General features: G+C 36.7%; 1 protein-coding gene across 1 annotated transcript in view; it reads left to right on the top strand.

The window, feature by feature from the left end:
• Positions 1–20,511, top strand: part of OSBPL11 (oxysterol binding protein like 11) — a 99,398-nt gene that overhangs the window by 44,802 nt on the left and 34,085 nt on the right. Inside the window, exons 3-8 of the mRNA XM_036113593.2 lie at positions 2,358–2,533; positions 3,381–3,460; positions 5,253–5,429; positions 8,134–8,335; positions 12,577–12,722; positions 19,069–19,209. Coding sequence (XP_035969486.1) covers positions 2,358–2,533; positions 3,381–3,460; positions 5,253–5,429; positions 8,134–8,335; positions 12,577–12,722; positions 19,069–19,209 — 922 coding nt within the window. The remainder of the gene's footprint in view (positions 1–2,357; positions 2,534–3,380; positions 3,461–5,252; positions 5,430–8,133; positions 8,336–12,576; positions 12,723–19,068; positions 19,210–20,511) is intronic.

Below are 20,511 nucleotides of genomic sequence, written 5' to 3'. Positions count from 1 at the left end.
CTTCACCAATCCCTCCTCACCATTATCTTCTGTATATTTAGGTGAGTGCCTCCTGTATCATAAATTTGTGGTAATACTTTTGGGATAAGAAATACGTGTTCACAGCAAACTTGAGATTTTCAAACATATTGTTTGTCTAAATTTTCTTTGTCTGTTTGAGATGAATTGTACTTACATTTAGAACGGTGGAAAGAGATTTCTTTCCTTCCATTTTTGTTTGTTCTTTTTCTTAACAGCTTTATTGAAATATAATGCACAATCCATACAATTTGCCCACTTAAAGTGTACAACTCAGTGGTTTTTAGTATCTTGATGAGATTACTTTCTTACTAACCCACCCCTTCTGTTTATTTTTCTGTTTATTTGATGAATTTTTTTTGTAGTAGATTCATTGCTTAGTCCATTAGGGCTGCTATAACAAAATACTACAGACTGGGTAGCTAATAAACATTTCTCACAGTTGTGGAGGTTGGAAGTTCAAGATCATGGTGCCAGCATTGTTAGGTAAGGGCCCTCTTCCTGTCATAGACTTCTTGTTGTGTGTGAGAACATGGTAGAAAAAAGGTCAAGGAAGAGCTCTTGGGTCTCTCTTACAAGGGCAGTAATCTCATTCCTGAGGGTTCTGCCCTCATGACCTAAACACCTCCCAAAGGCCCTGTCTCTTAATACTCTTACCTTAGGAGTTAGGATTTCAACATAATGAATTTGTGGGGCACACATTCAGACCATAGCAGATTCATATGTGCATTTTGTGTTTTATGCTTATGTTTTAGAAATTGAAGATGATGTCAGTGACTGTCTTGTGGTAATTCAAAGAATCTCTTCAAATATTTTGGAAAATAAAGATAACCCTATTAAGGGCGTCTGGGTGGCTTAGTCGTTAAGCGTCTGCCTTCGGCTCGGGTCGTATCAGGCTCCCTGCTCCACGGGAACCTGCTTCTCCCTCTCCCATTCCCCCTGCTGGTGTTCCCTCTCTCGCTGTGTCTCTCTCTGTCAAATAAATAAATAAAATCTTAAAAAAAAAAAACCCTATTAAAAATGGGCAAAATGTGATGAGCAGTTCACTAAATAGAACTATGGGTGGTCAGTAAACACATGAAAAAGTGTATAACTCTCCTAGTAATGAATGAAATGAAAGAAAATGCTAATTTTTAAAATTGAAATATGGGAACGTAATTTTAAAAATCAGGAGCATGCTAAAAGATGAACAAGAAAAACAATAGTTCTTTGCTTTCCCATCTCTCTTTTCAGGCAACCACTCTCAAATTTTGCTTGCTTCTCAGCAGTTTTCCTTGAAGAGAAAGCTGATTTCCATTTTCTCCCAGTTTGATATGATATGGTTGCCTGTTGCTTAAGACAGTATCTTCTAGGACCTTGAACTCCGTCTTATGGTCCAGTGTTCTAGAACTCAGAAACATAAAATGCCAAACTGCTCCGAACCCGAACATTATTTTTTTTAAATTGAAACTTTTTAAATTTTTTTTAAAAGAACTATTCAATTACTTAAATTGGAATCTGAATAAAGTAATTAATCTGGAACCAAATCATAACATCAAATTCTTTTCCAAAGTGTATCAGTGTTTCATCATTTAGTTTCAAGTTCCTATGTTTCTCCATCTCCAGTTGCAGCTTTTACATTTTTAAACAGGATAAGTAATCGTTAGTTGTGACCTATTTAATGATACATTCACAAAATCTTTCTACCCTGACATTATTCTCATTGTATATTTCACTGATTAAATCATAAATCAGACTCATTCCTTACCCAGCATTTAGTTATCCTCAGAGTTCATGTTTTGATTTGTTTCCAGTGAATTTTAAATAAAAATTCTCACTACCATTTGTCTTTGGGCTATTTACCTTCCTTGTTAATGAATTCTGGAGAGAGAGAACTTTTCCTCTGAAAGGATACTCTATCTTTGTTTCCTTTTTGCATTATCTGGTATGCCTCTTCCCTATTAAGTACCTCTACTTCAGCTCAAGGTTTTATGTCATTTATTAAATTCATTCAATTTTTCAATAAGCTTTATTGCTAGGAAATTCGGCCTCATGTTTCCAAGTACTTCTTGAACAGCTTTTGAATTTTATTTATTTGTTTTTTTATTTATTTATTAGAGAGCAAGAGGGGGTGGGTGGTGGCAGAGGGAGAGGGAGAAAGAGAGGATCTCACCACTCTGAGATCATGACCTGAGCCAAAATCAAGAGTCAGATGCTTAACCAACTGAACCACCCATGCATCCCTTGAATTTTATTTTTTTAATAGCAAGAACTCCAAAATGTGATTGAAATTTAGTTTGCTTTAGTTTGACTACAGGGAATGTTTAAAAATTATGACTTTCCTTTTTGAATCATTACAGGTTTTTTGTTTTAAACAATGAAGCTGGGTTATTGGAGTACTTTGTGAATGAACAGTCTAGAAATCAAAAACCCAGAGGTACTTTGCAGCTTGCAGGAGCTGTAATATCACCTAGTGATGAGGACTCTCACACCTTCACTGTAAATGCTGCCAGTGGGGAACAGTATAAACTCAGAGGTATGATCAAGATAGAAGAATTAATAGTGTGATTTTCTTCTTCCCTTGAGAAGTTGATGTACTTCCCTGCCTTCATTTGAGTTTTGGAAACAGAAACTACTGTCATCGATATGTAGATATGATATTCTAAAATCTTAGAATTGCTTATGAGTTTATGAAATCTGTTTTAATAAGTAAGCTTTCTCAAGTGGCACAATGAACAAGTGTTTACAATTGGCCCCTTTAAAATATTTGTGTAGACAAACCCTGATTACTGAAAAATATAAAAACATAGCTTCTTTAAATGGTATTTTTTATGTCTGCCTTGTATTTTACCCCTTTTCTTGATTTGGTTTACATGCCCTCTTTGAAGTTTCTAGTAACTAATATACATAGCTGGGATTTATTAAAATGTTCATATTCATTTAAAAAGTATAACTTTTGTTTAGGTAAATTTAATTCATGTTTTTTGTTTAATTAATGCACATAAAATATAATGGTAATCCTAACTGAGCATGCTGCAAGAGATCTGAAAATACTGAGTACACATTAAATGCTTAATAAAGGTTATTTCTTTAAGTAAGAGCATATTTTTGTGAGAAACTTAAGACACGTCAAGTCTCATATCCTGCCTAGCTGCATGTAATTTATCCTCCTTCTGAAATATCCATATCCAGCTACGGTGTTACCTAACAAAGTTGACGCTTGGGCCTTTTTTCTCCCTCCCTCCAGTAGGGGACATTTACTCTAGGGAGAGTAGGACCAATTCCTATTTTTCAATTATCTATCTGTTCTTCATGCTGTAGACAGTTAATTGTATTCCAAAAATAAATATAAAAGTGAATAACTTTTATATTCTTTTTATCAGCCACAGATGCTAAAGAACGACAACACTGGGTTAGCAGACTTCAGATATGTACACAGCATCACACTGAAGCTATTGGAAAGGTATGTGGACTCATATATGATATTAGTGCATAAAAAGGGGGAAAAGAATGTTTTATTTGCTTATATTCTTAAATTGCAAGACTATTTATATACCATAAAATTTACCCTTTTAAAGTGTGCAATTCCGTTGGTTTTAATATATACACAAGATTGTGCAACAATCGCAACTCTCTAGTTCCAGAACATTTTCATCACCCTCCAAAACACCCATATCTATGAGCAGTCACTCGCATTCTCCCCTTTCCAGGCTCCTGGCAAACGCTAATCCATTTTCTATTCCTATGGGTTTGTCCATTCTGGGCCTTTTATATAAATAGAATCATAACAATACGTGATTTTTTGTGTCTGGCTTTTTATACTTCACATAATTTTTTTCAGAGTTAGAAGCAAATTTTATTAAATGTCCAGTTTTACTTGTTCTTTAGTCTTTTATGTACACATAATACTTTCAAGGTTCATTCATGTCATTTTATGTATCATTTTATTCCTTTTTATGGCCAAATAATATTCCATCATATGGATACGCCACATGTTGTTTATCCATTCATCAGTTGGTGGACATTTGGGTTGTTTCCATTTTGTGGCTATTAATAACATTTGTGTCTAGGTTTTGTGTGAACACATGATTTCACTGAGGTGTATATTTAGGAGTGGAATTACTGAGTCATATGGTGGTTCTCTGTTTAACTTTTTGAGGAGTTGTCAGACTATCTTCCAGAGTGACTGAACCATTTCACATTCCCACCAGCAGTGTCTGAGGGTTTCAGTTTTCCCACATCCTCACCAGCACCTGTTACTGCCCCCCCCTTTTTAATTGTAATAGGCATCCTGGTATATGTGAAGTGATTTCATTTCCCTAATGACTAATAATGTTGAGGATCTTTCCATATGTTTATTGATCATTTGTATATCTTTGGAATTTTTTTTATTTTTTAAGGTGGAGAGGATGGTCTCATTACTTTAAATCTGAGGTTAGAGATACCTAAAAACTAGTATCTGGGCAGCATAGTTGAAGGATTCCATACCTAGGTATGCATAGGTGATAGCTTGACTTTAAAAAAAAAATTTTTTTTTTTTAAGATTTTATTTATTTATTTGACAGAGAGAGACACAGCAAGAGAGGGAACAAAAGCAGGGGGGAGTGGGAGAGGGAGAAGCAGGCTTTCCCACAGAGCAGGGAGCCCAATGTGGGGCTCGATCCCAGGACCCTGGGATCATGACTTGAGCCGAAGGCAGATGCTTAACGACTGAGCCACCCAGGCGCCCCCAAAAATTTTTTTCCTAGTCTTTTTTCCCCATAAGTGAATTTTAAAAGTTATTTGTGATTTAGGCCTACTGCCCAATCTTCAGGAAGTTCATCACAAAAGCTTTACTCCTACTGTAAGATTGTAGTCATTGGCAGTGATCAGAAAGTACTAGTTCGTTCCAAAGATACTTGCTAGTTAGATTAGAAAATGTATTATATTGAATATTTTTGCTTTAGTCATGGTATTTAAAAATCTGAAATTAGAAATTTCTTGTTCTAATATTTGTAAAATGTGAAAAAATATTCTCGACAGCACAAACCTGTAATCAATTTTCTAAATAAATTACAGCTTTACTGTTGGATGTGTCAAATGTTTAAACTTTGAGTGCCTTAAATTTTAGCATTTTTCAGAAATGTTCTCGTAGTCAATTCTGAGGTTAATTTAATTTTTAAAACTGTTCATGTGTAGGCCTAAAGTGTATTTATAATAGGTGAGGGTTAACCAAAATTTTGGAAAACGAATGATTTTCCTTGTTTGTCTAATAGAATAATCCCCCTCTGAAATCACGAAGCTTCTCACTTGCATCTAGTGGTAATTCTCCTATATCCCAGAGGAGACCAAGTCAAAATGCCATTTCTTTTTTTAATGTTGGACATTCCAAACTACAATCAGTGAACAAAAGAGCTCACTTACCTCCAGACCATCTTGTGGAAGTCAGAGAAGTAAGTATGAATTGAAGTCAAATTAAAATGCCAAAATGACCTAACTTGCTTGGTTTTGTCACAAAAAAAGTTGAAATCCTGTTTGTGTCTTCTGGGACCCTCAAATGTTTTCTGTCTACTATGCTGAGATAAATTTTAAGTCATAAAGATTCCCTGGTTATATGTGATGTCCTAAGTTTCTTTTCTGTGGTGTCCTAAGTTTCCTAGGTACACTCTCATTTTTCAGTCTATATCTTTCATTTCTCAAGTAAAAATACAGACTCCTTTGATGTAACATTTATGATCAAAAGGGTTATTAGGAAGACTATGTGGCCAAACAAGTGATTTAAAAAAAAAAAAAAAGTTTTGTATAGACAATTTCAAACATACGCAAAAATAGAACAGTTAAATCCTTGATGTTGCCTTATCTCACCATTTCCCTGTTTCTTTTCAAATTGAGTACTAAATAATTCTAGTTAATAAAGGATGTAGTTGTTAGGTTCTAAATATTCCCGAGTTAAATTTGGTAGAGCTAATAGATGTCTATGTAGTGAGTGGCCTCACACAGGTATGTGATTGGAAAGTAGAGGAATATTTTAATTGCCTTTTCAGATAATTGTGGTTATTCTTCTTTGGTACTGCACGAAAACTTAATAGTAGCAGTTTTGTAAATGTTAGATGCAGTGTGGAATCTAATATATATCCATGAACTTTTCATGTTCTGTTACATGAAAATCTGTTGGTCTGTCTTGCACTTGGAATGTATCTTTAATCTATGCATGATTTTGTAACACCATGCATTAGTCAAAATATCATCTCACAGAGTTAGGCAAGTCTTGCAGATGGTGATCTATTTAACATGCAACATCGAAAATTCCCATTCATTAACGTCCTCACCAATCTCATTAGAAAAGCCTTTCAGTATTGGGAAGTTGTCACGATTATGGTAACAGATAAAGGTTTCCCAAAATTCTTTTCATTTTAAAGCTCAGATTTTATAATTGGCAGTAAATACTTTTGGCTTGTTTTGAGGTGATAGGCTTGTTTTTTTAATTTTGGGGATGTCTACCACATACCTCCAAGTCTAACTCTCCTATATTTCTCCTCTGCTCTGCTATAACACTCTACAGTTCTGTACTCTGGTCACCAACTGTTGGAGTTTTTCCACCGCCCAGCAATTCTCTAATTCTCTGTGGACACCAGCTGCCTGTCCTACAGTTTAAGTCAGTTTCAGCACTGTGTATCTGAGATAGTGTCAGATCCCACAGACCGCCCCCACTTCAGACACCAGCTGCAAGTCGATGTTGTCACCTGTGCCTCTGACCTGCTCTAAAGAATTCAGGAACAGACAGATAGAAGGGGGGAAAGGCGTGGAGCTTCCATGCCCTTTCTGGTTGTACCACCCTCCCAGTACCTCCAAGTGTTCACCAACCAGAAGCTCTCTGAACCTCCTCTTTCGGGGTTTTTATGGAGGCTTCATTAGGTAGGCATGATTGACTGAATCATTGCCTGTTGGTGATTAATTCATCCGCTAGCCCCTCTACTCTCTAGAGGTTGGCGGGTGCGGCTGAACACATGTATACATATCTGTTGGTTACATATCTAAGAGTATAATTATTCGATCATAGATTATAAATTATTTAACTCTAGTAAACATTGCCTAACTGTTGGCAAGAGTGGTTGTACTATTCATAAGTTTGGATTACTGGAAGTTAGTCCTAACATTTGTATACAAAGTATTTTACACACACAAAGCACACACATATATCCATGTATAAATGTGTACATATAGATATCTTCATATCCACACTTTTCATTTAGAAACCTTTTTTTCTGATAAAGGTGAATGTTTGATCCATTGCTATGACACATGTTTTCAAGGGCTATTTCGTGTACTACACACTTGATTTGTTTGGTAGGATATTTTCATCTCTCTTTCCGTAGCCCGCTGATGAACTGTATTAAAAATCACCTGGAACAGTGCTTCTGAAAGCTAAAAGAGTCTTTCCATTATAGATGAATTAAAATAGTGTCTAAAAGATAGGCAATCTGAGAGCCTTCTGCTCACAATTGAATAATTAAGTATAATAAATTCAGTTTTCATTTAAAAATATTGGGTTGCTTATCAAGCGTTGTTATTCTATTGGCTCTCTTAGGAAAAGTGGACAGAGCTCTTGATCGAAGCAGAGTGTATCAAACTCTTTTAACCTGAAAAGCTTATATCCAATATTTGCTGCACAATCAGCCTAATGGGACCAGAAAGTTAGATTTGAGAAAAGGAAGCAGGAGAACCATCATGTTCTTAGTGTATGTTCAAACTGAGCCTGACCAGAGGTGCTGAGAAGAAAGAGGTTAAGAGCCCAGACTGGGAACTAATTTTACTTCGTAATGAAATATTTAATGCTGCTATTGAAGATGATCAGAATGTTCTTTTAATGACTTGTACAAATGTATACTGTTAATAAAACGTTTGTCAAGGCTTTTGAGCTTTGTTGCTTTTAAAGAAAAAGTGCAGCTGCCAAAGATCACCATTTTTTGCACAATTGATAAGCACTATTAAATAGTGCTCATTAATTGAGACTAGCCAAACATAAAATAGATTTCCAAGCCTAATATATCCTAAAAATGGCTCAGAAGCTGAATATGGTAATTAAGATGGGAACTGTATGTATACATGATGCACAGAAATCATGGGTGGGACACACAGAACTGTTGTTTTCCTTAGATGATGTCTCATGCTGAAGGACAACAGAGAGACTTAATTAGGCGAATTGAATGCCTTCCTGCTTCTGGCCATCTTAGTTCCTTGGACCAGGATCTCTTAATGCTCAAAGCTACTTCCATGGCAACTATGAACTGCTTAAACGACTGCTTTCATATTCTCCAGTTGCAGCATGCATCACATCAGAAGGGCTCATTGTCTTCAGGTAAGTTGTAGATTAAAAGTAGGACTTAACATTAAGGGCCAAAACATGGAAAGATTGCATTTGTTGTAATTCTAACTCCTAAAAATTCTTAATAAAAAGAAAAATAAAAACAATGAGCCTCTTGTTTTTTAATTATCACATTAATGTTAAAGAAAGTCTATTGTGCCCTTTTTCAAATCTAAAATTATTTTAGGCCTAATGTTTAATATAATTGAATATCCCTTTGGAGACCTCAACTACACATGTCGAAAACTGAACTCAAAACCCACATCTTGTATGTTTCTGCTCAAATTGGTGGCATCGTTATTCATCCAATCGACCTTAATAGAAATATTGGGACCATTTCTTACCTTTTGGTTTAGTCCACTGTTCATTATATCCATATTGAGCCAGAGATACTGCTTTTTTAAAAAGATTTTGTTTATTTGACAGAGAGACAGTGAGAGAGGGAACAAGCAGGGGGAGAGGGAGAAGCAGGCTTCCTGCTGAGCAGGGAGCCCGATACGGGGCTCAATCCCAGGATCCTGGGATCCTGACCTGAGCTGAAGGCAGACGCTTAATGACTGAGCCACCTAGGCGCCCCTGAGTCAGAGATATTAAAGTCTGTCAGTCACTTTTCAGTTTGAAAAATAAGGTGTACATTTAGTATTTGAGAGCACTTATTTGTTGAAATTAATCTACTGGGGAAAATAATGTTACTACATGTGAGGACAAAAAATGAGTTTTTCTATTTAATGAGATGAATAAACTCATCATGTTTTTCTTTATTGAGATATATTGATGTATAATATTGTGTAAGTTTAAGGTGTACAGCATGTTGATTTGATGCGTATACATGTTGCAACATGATTACCAAAGCTAACGCCTCAATCATATCACATAATTATCACTTTTTTGTGGTGAGAATATTTAGGATCTAGTCTTTCACTCCAAAGTATATATTAGAGTATTGTTGACTCTAATCACTATGGTGTGCATTAGATTTCCAGAATTTATTCATCTTCTACTTGCAAGTTTGTACCCTTTAACATTGCCTCGATTCTCCCAACCCCCTTGTTTTAATAGCAGTAACTTAAGGGTTCACAACAATTCATTGTTCTCTTACCCAACTAACTCCCCTTGTGAAAGAAATTTTAGAAAGATACTGAATCTCTGCCCAGGAAAAGTTTATCATAGTCAGATCTTTTTTTTTTTTTTTAAGATTTGATTGATTGATTGATTGATTTTAGAGAGAGTGTGTACACGTGTGCAAGCGGTGAAGGAGGGGGGAGGAGCAGAAGGGGAGGGCGAGGGAGGGGAAAAATCCCAAGCCGACTCTGTGTTGAGTGGGAAGCCTGATGTGGGGCTTGATCTCACAACCCCGAGATCCTGACTGAGCCAAAACCAAGAGTTGGACGCTCAGTGGACTGAGCCATAGTCATAGTCAGATGGACTATGGACCCTAGCATAGTCAGATCTGAGTTGATAAAATATGGCTTCCATCCTCGTGTATGCCTACCTAAATCAATATTTCAAGCTATTAATGTCATTTGTAGGTATAGACTAGTAAGCTATGTATGTTTCCCATAAGGAACTCATAGTCCACTTGGGAATGAACATGTAAATACTTAACTATAATATGGAAAGTGTTGTTTACAGTGGGAACAAAATACTTTGGGAGAATATATGAATGGACCAATACTTCTGACAGAAAAAGGTCTGGGAAAGGCCTAGAAAAGCTACAAAAACCAATTAGCTTAAGGGTGGAAAGAGAGAAGAGGGTATTCAGAAGAGATGGACTGGCTAAGTTGTGAGTTGTGAATATGGACTGGGGCCTTGGAGGAATTGTAAGTAGTATATAAATTATAAAGCAACACACACACCTGGGATGCCTGGGTGGCTCCGTCAGTTAAGTGTCTGACTCTTGATCTCAGCTCTCAGGTCTCGATTTCAGGGTCGTGAGTTCAAGCCCCACGTTGGGCTCCACGCTGGGCATGGAGCCTACTTAAAAAACTAAAGCAACACACATTCATAAAAAATTTAGGAACTGTTATATAATTGAAAAAAGAAAAATCATGCATTATCCTACCAACCAGAAATTGCCACTGTTAATATTAGTACATACCCCACCAGGTTTTCTTTCCTTCTAAGTTTTTGTTTGTTTTACTCCATTGTTATTAGAAAATACATGTTTTTATCCTACACTTTTAACGTAATATCAAGAATATTTTCCAGGGACACCTGGGTGGCTCAGTCAGTTAAGCGCCTGCCTTCGGCTCAGGTCATGATCCCAGGGTCCTGGGATCGAGTCCCGCATTGGGCTCCCTGCTCAGCGGGGAGCCTGCTTCTCCCTCTCCCACTCCCCCTGCTTGTGTTCCCTTTCTTGCTGTGTCTCTCTCTGTCAAATAAATAAATAAAATCTTAAAAAAAAAAGAATATTTTCCAATTTATGTTATGCTTTTGGTAAACACAATTTTTTTTGGCTGCATTATAATTCCTTTGAAGGGATAGTTCTTTGGTTGACTCAACTGTTCTTCTGTGTTGAACATTGGATGAGTTACCTTGAGCTGTGAAATTTGGTTTAATTCTAGTGTTTATAATAATGTTGTCAGGGAAATGTTAGTTTGTTTTCAGTTGATGCTACTTAATTTTTACAAAGCACATCAGCTAACACAGTGCTAGATACTAGATGCCTAATACTTGATTAATTAATTGTATGTAATTTTTTTTAATTCTTAGAAATTTCATTTGTGTCGTTTAATACACAATTGTATTTTTAAATGATTGTTTCATGATTAGTGAAGCATGTACGATACAAATTTGCATTTTTTAGTTAAAAAATGAAACAGACTGTAAACTTCATAGAAGTGTTTAAAGTAAAAGTTGTTCTCCCTCATTACTATGTTTTGGAGCATGGATATTTGGTGGAATTGATTAACCAGTATTGGTATTTCTTACATAATCAGTCATTTTCCAAATTAGATCTGTAGAAATTTATTCTTCAGTCACTTGAAAGTAAAAATATAACTGTGGAAAGAAAAACTGAATTACCCTTGCACTCAAATTTTGAGATGACACAAGAAATGAAATCTAAGTTTAAATTAGTGTTCGGTCCCATAAGGTCTTAATGTATGTTATCCAAGGATCATTGATTTAGAGGGGTCCTGAGACCAGATGATTGATTTGATAAAGAGTATTGTGGTTTCCAATCAGTTGAGCAATCTCTTAAAACAGATCTCTTAAGAATAAACATTTTAAGGTAGGAGCAAAACGTTTTCATTTCTTTGGAATTTTGAAACTGACCTCTTGAACTTACCCAGGGCATTCCCTGAGAGACTGGCCTGAGTGGCAAGGCAGGATGCTCTGGTAGCATGATAGGTACTTAGTAATTTATTCCTGTACTGAAGTCTGGCATTTCATTATAGACTGAGTAAATTCCCTACTCTTTGTAATTTCTGCTGTAGTAGTCTGAGCATCCCTTATTGTAGCACTGTAATAATCAAGCTTCTGTGAAACCTAGATCAGCCTCTGAAATCAAATGGAACATTTTCCATTATTGATTAGGCATAGAATCCACTTTGTTAAACTAGTTGAGGGTAATAAGAGACATTGAGTCATTAACTGAGAAGATGACAGGTCTCTAAAATGTGACCATTTCTTTCACTAGGTCAGCTATTATTTATTCAGTAGAAAAGCCTTTCAGTTTAAAAGTATATGGACCTTCTTTATAGGATTAAAAAACGAGAGGAATGGACATGTATTTGCAATACTTACATTAGATCAAGGTGGTTATCTTGCATGGTTAGAAAATTGCTACTGAGAATAAGGTTCAGTCCCAAAATGAAGAAAATTTTACTGTCTCAGAATCCCAGGCTCCTCCTGTAATTGTGATTCCCTGAAGTCTAATTGCGTATTTTTTTATCATTACGGAGAGGGACAGTGTTTTTTACAGAATGGGTAGCAAATCAGCCATTCAGGGCAGGAATACATTATGGTTTACAGATTTCCCAGAAGTTCAATACCATTCAGGGTTGATTCTTTTAAAAGGTATCTGATTTCAAGTTGCAAGTTGCTCTCTTGTAAAATACCCAATCATGGTGCTCATGCTAATGAGATACAAGTGGCTGTTTTGCAGAGTCTCAGCAGGTTGAATTGCTTTTAGTCTTGTGGGCGCAAAGCAAAATTGTTTAATAAAATCCACATCTGCTGAACTTTCCAGATTATGAGCAAGTTTCAGCGAAAGTTTTCTCTTACTTCATCAGGAACGACAATCGAGTGGTTAGAACCAAAGATACCTTTATCAAACCACTATAAAAATGGAGCTGACCAGCCTTTTGCAACTGAGCAAAGTAAACCAGTGGCGGTCCCAGAAGAGCAGTGTGTTGAAGAATCTGGACCGTTAGCAAGGGTAAGGTAATGTGAAAATACGGTTTTGATATAAAAACTAGGAATCACTGAAAATGTTCAGTTCTCTTTTCATTGTCAGGGCATGCAAGTCATCCTAACACCAGCACAACATTCTTGAGACTCTAGACATTGTTTTTCTAATTTAAACAGCACTGGCTTTAGAAGAGGTCTGTTGTATAATACTTGTACACATTGTGTTTTGCAGGTTAAGTTATGTGCCTTTTTTAGTTTGGGCTTACTTTTGCTGGATAAAACTGTATTTAAAAGTTGTAATTTACATATTTTTATTTTTCTAGAGAATAACATAAGATTATCTGCACACTATTTCTCTCTTACATTTCTTCTTAAATCTTAATTTAACATTATTAGATGCTTACTATTAAATTTACAAGTTTAAAAATTTACTATTAAGGGGCACCTGGGTGGCTCAGTCGTTAAACGTCTGCCTTCGGCTCAGGTCATGATCTTAGGGTCCTGGGATTGAGCCCTGTATTGGGCTCCCTGCTCGGCGGGGAACCTGCTTCTCCCTCTCCACTCACCCTGCTTGTGTTCCCTCTCTCGCTGTGTCTCTCTGTCAAATAAATTCAAAAAAAAAAAAAAATTACTATGAAGTCTTCTTTGTTTTAAGAACTTTACCAAACCAGTTTTTTTTGTTACTCAAAATAGCATAGTCTCAGGGTTTTATAATATTTTTATAAGTATTATTTATTCCACATTTCTCAGAAGCTAAAGAATGTCTTATTCTAGTCATAGTTCCACCACTGTAAAAAATCATTGATCTTTTGCCTTTGTGTGTTTTTTTTATGGTCATTACATAGATCGTTTTATTCTAAGCTCTTTTTACTTGATACTTCTCATAAGCATTTTGTCTGGCCTATATAATTAAAATTTTAAACGTTGAAGTAAGTTATTAAATATCTAGGCTCTTTGTTATTTTTTGTTATTATAAATAACACTATGTCATCTTGTCTGCTGTTTTTTTTCTCCTCTTAATTTGGATTATTTCTTTAGGTTATAGTCCCAAGTAGAATTACTGAGTCAAGAGTAGTGCACAGTGTATGGTTATTTATATATATTAGCAAATTACTTCTCTTTTTTTTTTTTTTTTTTTTTAAAGATTTTATTTATTTATTTGACAGAGAGAGACACAGCGAGAGCAGGAACACAAGCAGGGGGAGTGGGAGAGGGAGAAGCAGGCTTCCTGCCGAGCAGGGAGCCCGATGTGGGACTCGATCCCAGGACCCTGGGATCATGACCTGAGCCGAAGGCAGACGCTTAACGACTGAGCCACCCAGGCGCCCTACTTCTCTTTTTTTAAAGATTTTATTTATTTGAGAGAGAGCACACACACAAGCAGGGCAGAGGGAGAGGGAGAAGCAGACTCCCCGCTGAGCAGGGAGCCCGATGCGGGGCTCGATCCCAGGACGCTGGGATCATGATCTGAGCCGAAGGCAGTCGGTTGAGCGTCTGACTCTTGATTTCATCTCAGGTCATGATATCAGGGTTGTGAGATCGAGTCCCCTGCTGGGCTCTGTGCTCAGCAGGAAGTCTACTTGAGTTTCTCTCTCTCTCTACCCCCCTCCCCAAATGAATAAATAAATCTTTAAAAAAAGAAGAAGTACATGACACAAAGGCTTCCAAAACTGGCCAAGACCTTGACTTAATGAGGCAGGCAATGGCAGCAGTGTGGATAGGAGAGAAGAAAAAAACAGTATGAAATGCTTTTTTTTTTTTTTTTCCCCCTGTAACTTTTGACCAGCCCATTTCTAGAGTCAAGCAGTTAGTATTTATTAAGTTGTCTACTGTATGACAAGTCCAATGTTAGGAATTAGAGGAGACACAAAAAATCGAAGATGTAGTTCTTTCACTGGAGAGATTTACTAATCTGCTTGGAGTCACAACAATTACATGTACACTGAAACAATGAGAAGATAACATGAAGTAGTAGTTTTTTTTTTTTTTTCCATCTTAGTTGATATAGTTTAGGCTGTTGGGATATGGGCATTCAGAGAAAGAAAGAAAGGAGTATTGAGTAGAGTGGATGAGGAATGCTTTGGAGAGAAAGTGGAATTGGAATCAGGCATTGAAAGAAGACAGGATTTGAAGAGATGAGGAGTAGTAGGATAATCTCGGGATGGAGGAATAATAGGAGCAGGGATATGAAGGCATATATGCTTATTGTGGTGAAAGCTTGCCTGATGGTTTTAAACCCAGGTCCTGTCATTTACTGACTTGTGGACCAGTAATTAACCACTTAGTTTCGATTTTTCTCATCTGTAAAGCAGGGATAATAATGTCTTATAAGATTGTTATGAACATAAAATGAATATAGCAGAGCACCTGGTTTATGGAAAATGATCACAGGGTGATGGGATTTTACAAATCCAGGTGACCATTCATGCTGCATTCTCTGGGGAGTGATAATCCCTGGAGCCACTGCTCATAAAATACAGTGTAAACTGTGACTCCAAGGAACATAAAAATCATACAGAAGAATTTAGTCTTAATGTAATAGATGATAAAATCATGAGCATGGGATATGTTTAAGAAGATTGGTATATGATACGCCCTAAAATTAAAGTGTCGATAGAAGGCTATGGAGATAAAAATGAAGACAAATGAATAGGTAATGTGCATTTCAAATGAAAATCAGTTGGACTTGTGATTAACTGGTTGTAGGGTTGGATGAAAGATAATTCCCAAGTTTGTGAACCTAAATGACTAGGTAGAATTGTGGTACCATTCACAAAGGTAGGAAAATTAGGAAGAAAGAGCCTTTTGAGAGAAAAGGTTTGGCATAGTTTATGAACATGTTGAATTTTTAAAGTGTATTTTTAAGTAATCTCTCTACCCAGTGTAACCAAAGCTTTGGAGAGAGATCAGGACGAGAGATACAATTTCCAAGTGAAAATTAGAAACTCTAAGTCGTATACTCCCAACATCTTCACTCTTCTCAATGAGAATACAAAGCATGTTGGGGGTTAGAGAGGCAAAAGTTAAAGGTGGGACACAGAGATGGGAAGGAGAACATTGTTATATTTCCAAATTTTTTTTTTTTTTTTTTTTTTTTTTACTTATTTGAGAGAGAGAAAGCACGAAAGAGGGGAGAGTCAGGGAGATGCAGATTTGGGGAGTCCGATGCAGGACTTGATCCCAGGACTCCTGGGATCATGACCTGAGCCTAAGGCAGACACTTAACCGAATGAGCCACCCAGGCGCCCTCTAAATCTTTTGAAATAGTGAGTAGGCCAGATATATCACCTAGTGTAAGTACTAAGAAATAAGCGCACAGATATTATTTTTAATTACAAAGACATTAGACTCTACTCAAGCATATCAGAATGGACCTGAATTTTCTAAAAATTTCACACATGCCTTTTTGAAATATGAGTGTTAATGCAAGCTGGAGACAGACATCTAGTAGGGGAGATTTTGCTGCCAGGTGATGGAAAAACTAAACCCTAGTAAGGCTAGAATGAAGCCCACAGTTCCTTTGTGCCCAAGTCAGAAATCAGAAGGACAAAGATGGGGTTAGTATGAGTTTGGTGGAATATTGGGGTTTCCCTTTGCTGTGCAATGTCCAAGTATTATAAATTCCTAGAAACTCAACAGCTCTTGCCGCTGTCTGCTGGCCATTCTGGGTTTGTAGGGATATTACGCATTCGCGCACATTCGTTTGAATTTTGGTAGTGCTTTTACCTTAAGCTTTTCTTTACAAAAAGGATGATGACCTCTAAGAAGAGACATTTCAAAAAGAAAAGAGAGCTTCCAAATTCTTCCGTTCACACCAAGATTTAGAATCAGTAATTAATTAATAGAATTCCTCTTTTTTCTATCCCAATAAACAATATGACTGTTTTTGTAAAAACAACAAGAACTGTATTCTTTTAAATATTTTTCTACCAGATTGTTTTATTTCTTTGATATTATTTTCATTAGAGGAAGTTCCAAAGTACGAAGTAAACTTTGTATTATGTAGTAATGTTAAGGTTCTATTCGTATTACTAATCTGTGTCCTAGGTTCTGACTCCAGATGTAATGGTATCTCTTCAGAGGGTTGGAGAACATTATTTAATCAAGACCTAATAGGGGTTTTCTCAGCATTTCTCAAATGAGTAATTATTATATTTGGTATCCTATGTAGAGAGGAGGATGATCAACTTTCCCCCCATTTGTATAGTGAATAAGCATTCACAAGTATACTTAAACTTTACTAGACTATATTGTACAACTGATTTAGAGTAAGCAACAGGAAATACTTCCTGACAGTCTTATGAAAGGGGAATTTAGAAAGCCTTTGGGATCTCTCCTTAAGGTTGTAAAAACAGAAGTAATTCTGAAATACACAAACAATAGCTGTCTGTGTGGTCTTAACATGAGGAAATGAACTAGACCGTTAATTAAATTATCAGAATTTGAACATAGTAGATTTCCTTGGTAAAAGGGAAGAAGAAAAAGAAGAAAAACAAAGACAAAAGAATGACCAGAAACCCATTTTTCTTTAATTCTGTTGCTGTTTTATATTTTGTTTTTAATAATTTTTAATATTTGAGAACATTACATTCTTGATTTTATGCCTGATTAGGATTGGTTTTTGCCTACCTACAGAGAACAGATGGGCTTCTTATTTGATAGGATTTAATTGTGTGAGGAGAAAATCAAAGGCAGAGACATTATCAAAATCATTTCCTTTTTAAAATCCTCATAACTTAAAGTCTACTGTAATAACAAAGCTCTCTTGCACAAAGGTACAAAAAAGAGGTACCACTGACAGGGCTGGGACACCACCCCCCCCCACATACACGTGAGAAGTGAACCTAAGATTCTACAGAATCTTGGAATTTGAGACTGTTATTTGAAATTGTTTAAGTAGAAATAAATTAAATTTCTCTTAACCAATTATCTGGAACTAAGATGCTGTTGAAACGAGGTAAACATTTTCAGTTTTTCAAGAGGTTGTCTTATTGATTGATTAAAGAGCTGTGTAGAGAACCTTTTTGTGGCGTTAAGACAGCATGAGCAACTATAGGGTTGCCATACCTGCACCTCGAATTCTCTTCAGCCCTACGGTTTCTTCCTGACATCTCCAAGAATGAGTGAATATCAAAATGTAGATTATAGTAGTTAGACTTGACATGTACAGTCACTTCTAATTTTTACTTGTATAGTTTTACCTTTATTTTTTTAAGATTTTATTTATTTATTTGCCAGAGAGAGAGAGAGAGAGAACGAACACAAGCAGGGAGAGTAGGAGGCAGAGGGAGAAGCAGGCTCCCCGCTGAGCAAGGAGCCCAATGCGGGGCTCGATCCCAGGACCCTGGGATCATGACCTGAGCCGAAGGCAGATGCTTAACCGACTCAGCCACCCAGGTGTCCCTAGTTTTAGCTTTTAAAAAGGGCAAATATTGGGGCGCCTGGGTGGCTTAATCGGTTAAGCATTTGCCTTCGACTCAGGTCATGATCCCAGGGTCCTGGGATTGAGCCCCGCATTGGGCTCCCGGCTCAGCCGGGAGTCTGCTTGTCCCTCTCCCTTTGCTCCTCCCCCCATTCATGTTCTCTCTCCCCCTCTCTCTCTCAAATAAATAAATAAAATCTTTAAAAGAAGGGGAGCAAATATTTTATTCCCAAAGCATCTTCAACTTAAATTACAGGTGTTCGTGGTATCCCCAAGACAGGTGGCCAATCCTGCAAAGCCTGAGATTCAGATGAGACATTTTTCACTCTTTTTGAAAAATCCCATGTTTACAAAATATATGTATTTTATATATTATTTTTATGGCAAAACCACAGTATGTTCAATGTAAATGATAATGGACTCATTGAAGGAAATCTGTTTCATGGCCAAGTGATGGAAGTTATATTTTTAGAAAGATTTTTGCTCATTCCCAGATTCATTTAGGCCCAATATAAATGTCTTCAAGTCTGCTGTTTATACTTCTTTTTTTTAATGTGGCTGTGAAGTCTGTCCTTTAATTAGCAACGAAGTCTGTCCTATCTGTTGTTTGCAAAGCTTGCTGTTTAATTCGATTTCTGTATTGAAAAGAAAGAAAACACAAGAGTCTTCTTGCACAAAGAAACAGTGACAGAAAAGAGACTTTTATTATTTTTTAAGATTTTTATTTATTTATTTGAGAGAGAGAGCACAGAGGGAGAGTGAGAAGGAGAAGCAGACTCCCCACTGAGCAAAGAGCCTGATGTAGGGCTCAATCCCAGGACCCCAAGATCATGACTTGAGCTGAAGGCAGACGCTTAACCGACTGAGCCACCTAGGTGCCCCAAGACTTTTATTCTTAATGGATATTAATAAGCACTTATAACACTAGACTTTTGCTTTGTTTGACTTCAAGGAACCTGAAGAAATCAATGCAGATGATGAGGTAGAGGATACATGTGACAACAAGGAGGATGACCTGGGAGCTGTGGAAGAACAACGTAGTGTCATCCTGCATCTCTTGTCACAGCTGAAGCTGGGCATGGATTTAACGAGAGTAAGTAACAGGATAACTGGCTATGGCGATCAGTAGGTCAGGACGACCTGTAATTGTTAATGTTGTCAGGGCTTTTATTCTTTATGAATTGGTTTCTTAATCTCTTTTTTTTTTTTTTTTAAGATTTTATTTTTTAAGTCATCTCTCTACCCTGCGTGGGGGCTCGAACTTACAGCCCCAAGATCCAGGGACTGAGCCAGCCAGGTGCCCCTGGTTTCTTAGTCTCTTGATCAACATTACCTTTCTTTTCTTTCTTTTTTTTTAAGATTTTATATGTTTATTTGAGAGAGAGATTGAGAGAACGAGTGGGAGGAGGGGCAGAGGGAGAACCAGACTCCCTGCAGAGTAGGGAGCCCGACGTAGGACTTAATCCCAGGACCCTGAGATCATGACCTGAGCTGAAGGTAGACGCTTAACCAACTGAGCCATCCAGGCGCCCTTGATCAACATTTCTTATTTCATAAAAAATGTGACAATTATCTTGTGCAGCAGGAAGTCACATGGCCAGTAAACACCTATAATCTTGTTTCTGTACAAATAAGAGGTCCATTGGTATACAGAACTGGAGAATCTAAAGAAAAGGATATAATCCCAGAAAACCATGAAAAACTTTGACATTTCTACTTTACTCTTACTTCCCATGTTGGATAGTACATTTTGGGTGTTATCTATAACAGAGGTCAGTAAACATTTTCTGTAAGCTATGTGGACACAGGTCTCTGTTGGAACTACTCAGCTTTGCCTTTATAGTATGAAAGCAGCCATAGATAACATGTAGGACTGGGCAAGGCTGGGTTCCAACGAAATATTATTTATAAAAACAGAGGCCAGATTTTCCCCAAAGGCCATACTTTGCAGTCCCCTGGTCTGTAGCCTTGCTTACTTTAAAAGTGTGGTCTGAATTAACTAGATGTGGGAATTCTTTTACAATGTACACATATATCAAATCACTTTAAATATCTTACAATTTTATTTGTCAATTATACCTGAGTAAAACTGGAAAAAGAAGATATTGTCTGAAGACTAGTAGCATCACCATTGCTGGAGAACTTGTTAGAAGTTCAGAATCTCAGCCCCCAACCCCAAACTTAGAGGACCAGATCTATATTTTAATAAGATTCCCATGTGTTCATATATACACTAAAGTTGGAGAAATACTAATCTATGATTTTTAATTTTAGGCCAGTCTTTAGCATTTCCAGTTTATCTAATTACCGTGTCTTCATTTATTTTAGCAATCAATCTGTGATGTTATTTTGAAAAGGAAATTTGGTTCAAAACCTATGTATGTCAAATATTACT

This window comes from Halichoerus grypus, chromosome 1, assembly GCF_964656455.1.
Source record: "Halichoerus grypus chromosome 1, mHalGry1.hap1.1, whole genome shotgun sequence".
NCBI classification, from domain to species: domain Eukaryota; kingdom Metazoa; phylum Chordata; class Mammalia; order Carnivora; family Phocidae; genus Halichoerus; species Halichoerus grypus.
The sequence above is the reverse complement of the archived record's forward strand: the minus strand, read 5'-3'. Positions and strand labels throughout refer to the sequence as shown.